An 8,952-nucleotide genomic window follows, 5' to 3' on the forward strand; every position below is an offset into this window, starting at 1 on the left:
AGGGCTAGACAAGAGCCACATATGGTGGTAAGAGGAAGAGAGCAGTTGAAAGGCAGTAATAAGCCAAAATACTTCTGGGAACACAGCAGGAATGGCTGTCAAAAGACCAACATTTTAATCAACAAACTTTGTAGACAACAGGCTTCCCACTAAGGGAATACACGGATTCCTGCTTTCACCAGCAGCTTCCGCCTCCTGCATTTTCAAGGCTCAGCATGGTCTCTCCAAGCTTCCCTCAACAAGTATTTCCAGGGAGGGTGGCCTTCCAGAATCAGTCACAGAAGCAACATTCAACTCAGTCCCTGATGAACTGAAAGCTGTGTGTCCCTTGCACTGCCCCTCACACTCTCCTGGCTTTCCGGGGGCGGCAGCCGTTGTGGGGGACCGGGCTATTGTCGGTGATGGAGATGATCTCCAAACCTCCCATCGTCAGCCCCTTGATGGCAGCCTGCAAGGAGACAGCAGATGACAGCTATCAACACACAGGACAGCAGAGAAGGGAAAAGCTCAGGGCAAAACAGTTTCATCCCCCATCTGAAAATCAACTTGCTCCAATGCTTCTCACTTCTTAATTCTTAAAAGTAAGTAACTCATATCAGAAAACCCAGTTTAAACTTATCTGCTCTAGTCCTTTCTTGAGTGTTCCTACTGATTTTCCTACTTTGGCCATAAGAAACCCCAAATACAGCTTTTATTCTACCTCCAACATGGTATTACTCTAAAATTATAATGACTCTAAAAATTCATTACTGGGCACTTGGGTGAGGAATCCTTTATATCAGCTTCAGAAAAAACAAGTTAATTGAAACGAGCCTGAATTTAGAAAACATCCATGACAGCTGAGAAAATAATGTATGGAAAAGAAACTCCAACACCTACTTTGCGTCCTGGTCCCAGTCCTTTCACCATGACTCGCACATGCAACACACCCTTCCCACGTGCTTTCTGTGAAAAGAACAACTGGTAAATGTTCTCTCTGACAAAAATTCTGGCTCCCCTGGTGTCTTTCATTTTCATAATAGTACTTAAGTAAAAATAAAGATTAGGTAATGGATACAGAAGACATATATGGGGATTACTGCAGAGATGCTAAGAGCAAAGGAGGTACAGGGTATGGCCATGGCAGTTCAAGAGAACTTCTGTGCTAGACCGTGAGCTCTGCACACAGAGAGAGCTCTCAAATCAAACTATCTGTGACCTAAAGCCGGAGCAAAAAAGGACATATCCATGGATACGCGACTGAAGTGGCAAGGGACTAACAATGACTAATTCTAAGTTGTTTGCCCTTCTCTAATGTGGCGACTTCTCTCCTGTGAGCAGTGGATTCTTTCTGGAGGGCAAATGAGAAGAGCAGGCAAGCTTTAGATTTGCTGTGCAGGAGTCTGCACCTCCAGGGCAAAAATTCTAGGGGCTTTCAAACTGGAAATGAAGAACTGCTGTACAGCACAGCCCTGCTGCCACCACGTGGAGGGAGATCCTCTGGCTCTCTTTCTCATTGTGCTCTGATGCAATTAACGTACTAACTACTTCAACAGTGACAGAATAAATCTGTCCAAGCACAGCTACACAGCTATTATGAGGCTCCAACGAGCACAGATTAATAGTGAAGATGTTCTTATATCCCTCTGAGTCAACCACAATAAGCTATTGGCCAGTAGTGGCACCAAACTCCTCCGGCATGAAAGGCTGAAGTGAGTTCCACCTAATTTAGGGTAAGGATTTTCAGTTTAACCTTGCCTCATTCTGCTGTAATGAGGATCGTGACACAGCCAGCCTTGTCTCCTCCACCTGGACACCCACATGATTTTTTTCAGAAAGAGTTATAATAAACGATATGCAGCTGGAATGAACAGGTGCAAGAACATCACTCTCTCTGACTGGAACTGCTGGCTGGAGCTCAGTTCTGTGGCAGAGAGCAGATATAAAATATCCAGACAATAACTGCAGCTACTTCTCAGTCCCCTACGGTGCAAAACTTGAACTGCTGCTGATTCAAGGTCTACATTCCCCAAATGACTGAGAAATGTTCACTTAGGAGGCTATGCAGAGCGGTGCTAGGAAAGGACAGGCTCCAAGTTACAATCATACATTTCCAATCACAACCTGCACAGCTCAGCTCCCACTTGGGGTATTTCTAACACTTCTTTCAAACACACTTTGTCTGCACGCAAACGAAACTTGGGATGTTTTTCCAGCACCACAGTGCTGCCTGCGAGCCAGGGCTGTGCCCAGGTGCAGGGGCAGGCAGCCAGAGCTCCCCTCTGGAGAGGGGATGGGGGTGGGCACTCACCACTGCCGCTGCCATGGCCGCGGTCTGTGCTGCGATGGCAGTGCCCTTCTTGGCGTTCTGGAAGCCCTCTGTGCCGCAGGACGTGCGGGAGAACGGCTGGTTGTCAAAGCTCACCACCTGGATGTGCGTGCTGCGGAGGGACAGGGGCAAAGGGAAGAAGCAAGCTGGAACAAAGCTGTATTCTCCAGTTTGTCACTCACCTTACTGGCATAACTGCAGGACTTCTCTCAAAGTATCCCACTCAAACCCACTGCAGAGACCACCCAGCAGTGACCTGGTCATCTTACAGACCCTGGCAGAACCTTCCTAGAGAAGGTGTCCTTTATCTCACTCAGCCCTTCCAGATCCACCTCTCACTGCATTTTATCTCTTCTATTTAAAAAAAATGCACAAAACACTTCTAGAACTTGAAAGAGCCTTAAGCAGTAACATATCACAGGAGCAATCACTGATGAAACACAACTGTCTCATGGAGAATATGGTAATTTTTTCAACACCTGCACAGAAATAGTGGTAGAGCAGTGGGCTGGAAGTAACCTGCTGTTAAAACTATCAGCATCTGATTATTCATATCAGGATGTAATCAAAATATATAAAAACAATCTCACTGCTTTAAGACACTCCAAGAACAGGTATGCTCCCTGAACATCACTGAAGTTTAAGTCAGTATCATCTTCCCAGCCATGAACACCACTCCCTTGGCTGTTTTTCTCTGAGCCTTTAGATCAAAATGATGACAGGCCAAACCCCGGGTTCTAAGCTTTGATTTCACACGAGAGCAGGAATGGAGCAGCTCATTTGCTTACTTGTTGTACGTTGCTTTGATGTGAGCTATCGGGACCTCTTCATAAACCTTGCCATCCCATCTCATGGAGTTCCTCTGCAGGATTAAAGAGCTGAGGAGCAAAGTAAGAGTTATCAGGCCTCACTCTTTAAATATTACAAAGTTTCATTTCATATCGGGAAATAAAGAAAGAAGCGATCAAGCCTCCGAAAAACACAAGCTGCGTTTCTGATTGAGTCAAGTGGCTCCCTCCCCTCCCTCGGCTGAAAACCCACGGAAAGCGATAAAACCTCGCAGCAAGAGGCAGATGGCAGCGCCCTCCCGGCGCGGCCTGGCCTCGGCTCTCACCTCGGCTCGGTCGCGCTCTGCTTCTCCGTCTCCTTGGCAGCCGCCCCCGCCACGTCCCGCAGCCTCGGGGGGCCGGTGCGGAGCCCGCGGCACAGGGCGGCGGCGCGGCCCCTGAGGAGACAACCGCCGGTGAGCGCTGGGGGGATCGGCTCTAGCGACAGCGGGAAGCCCCCAGCGGCCACCTCGCTGCGACAGGGGGGCCTCCCCGCTATCCCCTCGCTGTCCCCCCGCTCCCCACAGCCCGTCCCGCCCTGTCCGCTCACCCCCAGCCCAGCACGCGTTGCCCGGCCAGCGCCACGGCCGCGCTCATGGCGGCGGCTCCGACCCGCGGCGGGGAGCGGCGGCCGCGGAGCACGCCGGGAGCGAGGAGGGGACATGGCGGGGCATTGTGGGGCGCGCGCCATGGCGGCGCCCCTGCGGCCGAGGGCGGCGGGCAGCGCTCGCTGGGTTTGTAGCGCTGCAGCGCGGCGCCCGTGGAAGCTTTTCGGGGCGATGTGCTTGTTGAGGCTTCCCCGAATCACGCAGCCTCTGGAAAAGGAGGAGGAAGAAGTGGCGGCGCTCATGGAGCAGGTAGAGGAGGCTGTGGGGGTGTTGATGGAGAAATGGCGCCCTCAGGCATGAGGGGAGAGGAGCATCAGGGCTGGTGGCCTTGCACGCACCGTCTGTGGTGTTGCTCCCCGAGTGCTCTGCGTGCGATTTGCAGCGCCTCTCGGGGGTGTTGGTGGTGTCCCCATGGTCACCTCCGTGGTGTTGCTGTCCCTGTCACACGCTCCTGCTGCAAGCAGAGAAGCGCTGCTGGACCTCAGGAAATTCCTATTGCCTTGCTTTTGCTGCGTTGGAAATAATTTAATTCTGCTTGCTAATACCTACAGTGCTTGTGGCTTAAGAATACTTTATGTTGCTTTTCTAGATAGAGCTGGAGAAGAGCCTGTATTCAGATCATGAAATGCGTAAGCTGGAGGAGGAGGAGCAGCTCAAGAGGAAGATGGAAAGCTTGTATGATGAGGATGAGGCTCGTGGCAAGACGGTCATCATGGCTCAAGACCTGGAGGAGAAGTGGGAGCAGAAGTTTCTGCAGTTCAAAGCTGCCCCGCGGATAACAGGTACAGCCTGGAGTCCATGGTGGGTGAGGCTACCCAGATGGTTTGCCAGAATGCAATTTAGTAAAAGGAAGCCAATTTTGGGTCTCTTTTTTTGGCTTGTTTTAAATAGAGTCTTGACTCTGTGGCAGCACATGTGCAATTAACAGTCTGACAGGGAAATTAGTGTCCCTGTGCTGCAAAAATGTGTATGTACACCAGGGCAAAGCGATGAAAATAGATGTTGTTTCCAGACAAGAGAAATGTTTGGTCATTTGGTTCCCAAGCTCTGCTTAGTGCTCTTGTTGAGTTTTGTGAAGGTGGAGATCCAGGCTGCTTATTATACAGTCCTTCTGTAAAGGAAAACAGCAGCTGAATCCTGCAATGACTTCTAGAGTGACTGAGCGCATTCCTGTCTAGATTTTTGTCTTATTCCATGTATCCACATTTGTGTATTGTTTCTGAGTGTGAGACACAGAGGGTTGATAACCAAGGGGGTCAGAGCATGCTGCCAGGAGACTTTGTTTCCAGCACGTGTTGGTTTTTGGCAGATGCTGATAAAAGCAACGATCGAACATCGTTGAACAGGAAGCTGGACAGCAACCTGATGCTTCTGGTGAAACAGAAAATTGGTAACCAGGAGCTGTGGCTCCTGCCTCAAGTGGAGTGGCAGCCTGGAGAGACGCTACGGAGCACAGCTGAGCGAGCCATGGCTACGTTTTTGGGTGTGTAGCTTGACCCTCCCTCTTGTTTGTCCCACTGGTTTTCTTCCAGTGCCCTGTCTGAGCGAAATTTGCCATCTGCTGTAGTGAAATCTTCTCCCATCTGCTGGGAAAAAGCATGTCGTGGCAGAGGGCTGGCACACTGGGAGTTGGGATCTCTGGCTGCCAGCAGCAGCAGTGCCATGTCTGCCCATCATGGTCCCTTTTGGGGTATCACCAGACACCCCTGTATGTCTGGGATTGCTTTGGGCTTCTTTTTCCCTCTTGTTGCCCTGTAGTAGCTTTTGTGGCAGATGGGTGATGATGGCAAACACGTGTCCTTGCTTTTCACTCAAGATTGGCAAAGCTGGATACCTTCTCCTTCCCTTCTCCCTCTCCCACTGAGAGGACTTTCTGGTCTCTAAATGAGCTGGTTTTCTCATAAGAAAAAAACAGTTTTTTCACAGTTGTCAGTGTTTCTGCCAAAGAGGGAGCAGTCAGTCTGAACCATACAAGGAATAGCCTAAGCTGTGTTGTTGTTATACCGGGGAGCAGTTATTGTTACTCGAGAAAAAACCATTTTTTTCACAGTTGTCAGTATTTCTGCCAAAGAGGAAACAGTCAGTCTGAGCCACATACAAGGAAGGGCTTATGCTGTGTTGTTGTTATACCGGGGAGCAGTTATTGTTACTCTGTGTTCTTATGTCTTACTCTCTTTCTCTTGATTGCTGCCTTCTTGCAGGAGATCACATTCAAGCCAAAGTCCTGGGGAATGCACCATATGGGATTTACAAGTATAAATTCCCCAGGGCCATCAGAACTGAGAATAACGTGGGAGCCAAAGTCTTCTTCTACAAAGCCTTCCTCCAAAGCAGTGATTTGTCCCAGGCAGAGCCGAAGGCAGATTGCCTGTGGGTCACAAAGAAGGAGCTGGGAGATTACCTGAAGTCAGAATACCTGAAAAAAGTCAATCGATTCCTCCTGGACTTGTGAGCAATGGCCTGTGCTCCAGCAGATGGGGAAGGCGTGGGACGTGGCTCCAGGGAGGAGCACAGCTGCTGCTTTGCATGGTCTGGGTGTATGAGATGTTCACTTGGGCTCTGGAGGATAATTTGCCTTTGCTTTATTTCCCAGTTCTCTTCGCTGGCCCTGTACTGAATAAATATTAAAATCTATACTTGGAAGTGAAGCTTTCCTGAGGGAGTTCTTTGCTCTTGTTAAATTCTCCTCCTCCACCTCTTCTGGAAATGCACGTTGTGATCCTTTCCTCTCCCAAGAGTGTGTTTCCCTGGGGCTGTGGTACCCAGAAGGTTTGCTTTCCTCTCCAGACTCCTGCCACAGGCTCAGCCTCAGAGGGTTTCTCCTTGCTGTAGCTAATGCTTATCACTGGTACCTGCTCTCTGATAAGGGCAGCACTGGGGGGTTATCTGTGTGTCCAGGTGGGAACAGGCTCTCCTGAACACCAGACAGGACAGGATGGGTTTCTGGAGAGATGTAAGCAGGGATATTCACAGCTTGTTAACTTCTAGTGTTAGCTGCCTCTGCCGGGAGTCTGTGATGCACAGTGGCCATGGAGGACACGGATCCATGAGGAATAGGCATCTGCCTTCCCGCTCACACTGCCTCCCTGTGAGCCTCAGGTTACAGCAGCAGACAGTGAGGGAGGATAACAGCTACAGCAGCTGCTCTCTGGGCTGGGAGGCTCATTTTTCCTGGGAGGGGAAGGTGCTTTAGCATTGCTGTCTCATGGGAGCAGCCTCAAAGGTGATGGGAGCAGCCTCAAAGGTGTCTCTAGGGAGTTCTTGGCTCCCATTCCCACTGCATCAGGCCAGCACTGCTAACCAACACAGCTGGGTCTGCCTCAGGTAGCCTGACCCTATTAGCCCAGTTTCTTTATTAGAAGATCTATTCTGGGCTTATGTGGTGCTGTCTTGGCCCTCTGGGGCTAGTTCTGTTGTTGGAGGTTTTTTCTGGTTGTAAATGTTGCTGTTCAGTAGTCAAGAGTGCTGCTGGACTTCGCAGGGAATGAGCTTCCTCCAACAGCAGGGAGAGAGGGAGGAAATAACTGCCATAAATCATCCAGAGAGAGTTTGGACTCCAGAGGTGGAACTGAAGATTGCTGTGTGTACTTTAACAATCCTTTGGGAGCTGTTGAGCTCTAGGCTTCAAATTAAAGTTATCCTTAATCACTCTGCAAGCCATTGGGGTGAAGGGTAGCACAGCAACCTTCTATTTTCCAATGCTGGACAGTTTGGGAGCTGCAGGTTTGCCATAAATTACCAACAAAACTTGGCTCCTGGAAGCATCCTCACAGGCCTGGCAAGGAGACTGAGTCTGCAGCAGAGAGCAGTGGCAAAGAGGAAATAAATGTGGAGCAGAACATGTGCCTGAAAGACTGCAGATTTTTGGCTGCCTTTTGAGGTCAGCACTGCTGAAGGGAGGCCCGTTGCCTTCTCCAGGACTGGGAGCTCCTGAAGCAGGGGGAGGTGAGTCCTTCCCCTCAGGCTGTGCCCCTCCTGTGCAGGATCATGGGTGCAGCCAGTACAAGTTTTCTCTGCCACTCTTGTTTCAGGCTGTCACTGGCTCCAGAAGATGCAGTGGAGACCTTGTGGCCACAGGCTTAACACATGCCCTTAGCTAAAGAGTCTGCCCTGTTTCCCACACTAAGGCAAGTTTTTTATTGCTGGGACAAAACTTTCAAAGCACAGAAAATGCTGTTTAACCTGTGCTTGTTCCCAAAAGACAGCACAAATGAAAGAAAAGGCTGTACTGAAACCTTGCTGATCTTCAGACCCAGGCACTTCCTATTTCTGGATTACTCAAGCTGCAAATCTTTTGGCATTGTCTGTGCTGAGAGATGTGTAGCTCCTTCAGCAGTGGAAAGGTCAGAATCAACAGCATCCTTCATTTTTTAATGTTTTTCCCTTGTCCTCAGACCTTCTTACACGTAGCATGTGTGTGAGAAGTTTGGTCTTTTTTGAAAGCTGAAAGTGTTTTCTCACCACCTGAAACAAAAATTCCTTCTTGCAGTCTTTGTAGGAACAGCACCATCTATTTATTTATTTAAATTATTTTTATTTTTCTTGTAGTTGATTTTATTTAAAGCCACTCAGCCAGTTGCTGCAAACAATCACAGATCCTGCACTCAGAGGCTTTTGCTCAGTTCTCCTGTGTGCTCTCTTTTCTTCCCCAGCCTTGGGGAGAGGGAAGCTGGAGCATCCTTGAGGATGGTTTGAATCTTCTCATTTCCCCTACTCCCAGACTCCTGCAGTAGGTCACTGAGGCTGTTCTTTTCCTTTGGGAACTTGGTGGCTGCAGGCTGTCTTCCTACTCAGCGTGAACCTATTCCCATACTCGGAGGTGCAGAAGTCTGAGCAGGCTGGTGGGATATATTTTGCTGGTAACTGCTGAAAGGGCAGCACAAAGCTTGAGAGAGCAGAAGAAACCTGTGGAGTTGGGACTGTGAGAGAGCTGCTGCAGTCCAGCACAGATCAAGGGGAGCATTTTACTTCTGTTGAACGTGAAACACAAAACTCCCCTTGCAAATGTGATGGAGAGCCACCAGAGTGTTTGTCTGGGTGTTGAGGGAGGCTGGATCATGTGTGCACCCAAACCCCAGAGGGTTTTTCTCACCTTGACATCCTTTCTATCTCCAAGGGGAAGGAAGCATCTCAAGATATCCTGACCCTGGTGTGATGCAGTCCAGTAGCAAAATTCCCTCCCATGAGATCTCTGCCAGAACCTGTGGCT

The 8,952-nt window shown here is 49.6% G+C and overlaps 2 protein-coding genes across 2 annotated transcripts; one reads left to right on the forward strand and one right to left on the reverse strand.

Annotated features, from left to right (window-relative positions):
• Nucleotides 1-92: 92 nt before the first annotated feature.
• Nucleotides 93-3,765, reverse strand: MRPS11 (mitochondrial ribosomal protein S11). The gene is made up of 6 exons (XM_041418443.1): nucleotides 3,686-3,765; nucleotides 3,423-3,533; nucleotides 3,097-3,186; nucleotides 2,291-2,420; nucleotides 880-945; nucleotides 93-448 (listed from the first exon to the last, which is right to left on the reverse strand). The coding sequence occupies exons 1-6, from the start codon at nucleotides 3,730-3,732 to the stop codon at nucleotides 341-343; spliced, it is 552 nt and encodes a 183-aa protein (XP_041274377.1). The 5' UTR covers nucleotides 3,733-3,765; the 3' UTR covers nucleotides 93-340.
• A 32-nt stretch (nucleotides 3,766-3,797) lies between these two features.
• On the forward strand, nucleotides 3,798-6,377 carry MRPL46 (mitochondrial ribosomal protein L46). Its single transcript, XM_041418442.1, has 4 exons — nucleotides 3,798-3,992; nucleotides 4,333-4,525; nucleotides 5,053-5,226; nucleotides 5,945-6,377. Exons 1-4 carry the CDS (start codon nucleotides 3,798-3,800, stop codon nucleotides 6,193-6,195), a joined length of 813 nt encoding a protein of 270 aa, XP_041274376.1. The 3' UTR covers nucleotides 6,196-6,377.
• The last annotated feature ends 2,575 nt before the right edge of the window (nucleotides 6,378-8,952 follow it).

The sequence above is a fragment of the Onychostruthus taczanowskii genome, unplaced genomic scaffold, assembly GCF_017590055.1.
Source record: "Onychostruthus taczanowskii isolate IOZ18803 unplaced genomic scaffold, ASM1759005v1 scaffold6, whole genome shotgun sequence".
Taxonomy (NCBI): domain Eukaryota; kingdom Metazoa; phylum Chordata; class Aves; order Passeriformes; family Passeridae; genus Onychostruthus; species Onychostruthus taczanowskii.

Excerpts from the sequence above, each read along its gene's own strand:
- MRPS11 (XM_041418443.1), bottom strand. The coding sequence starts at position 3,732 with ATGAGCGCGGCCGTGGCGCTGGCCGGGCAACGCGTGCTGGGCTGGGG. Across the intron at positions 3,187-3,422 it reads CAGAGCGCGACCGAGCCGAG|CTCTTTAATCCTGCAGAGGA; the intron begins GTGAGAGCCGAG and ends TTTGCTCCTCAG. Across the intron at positions 449-879 it reads GACTGGGACCAGGACGCAAA|GCTGCCATCAAGGGGCTGAC; the intron begins GTAGGTGTTGGA and ends GTCTCCTTGCAG.
- MRPL46 (XM_041418442.1), top strand. The coding sequence starts at position 3,798 with ATGGCGGGGCATTGTGGGGCGCGCGCCATGGCGGCGCCCCTGCGGCCG. Across the intron at positions 3,993-4,332 it reads TGGCGGCGCTCATGGAGCAG|ATAGAGCTGGAGAAGAGCCT; the intron begins GTAGAGGAGGCT and ends TTGCTTTTCTAG. Across the intron at positions 5,227-5,944 it reads AGCCATGGCTACGTTTTTGG|GAGATCACATTCAAGCCAAA; the intron begins GTGTGTAGCTTG and ends GCCTTCTTGCAG.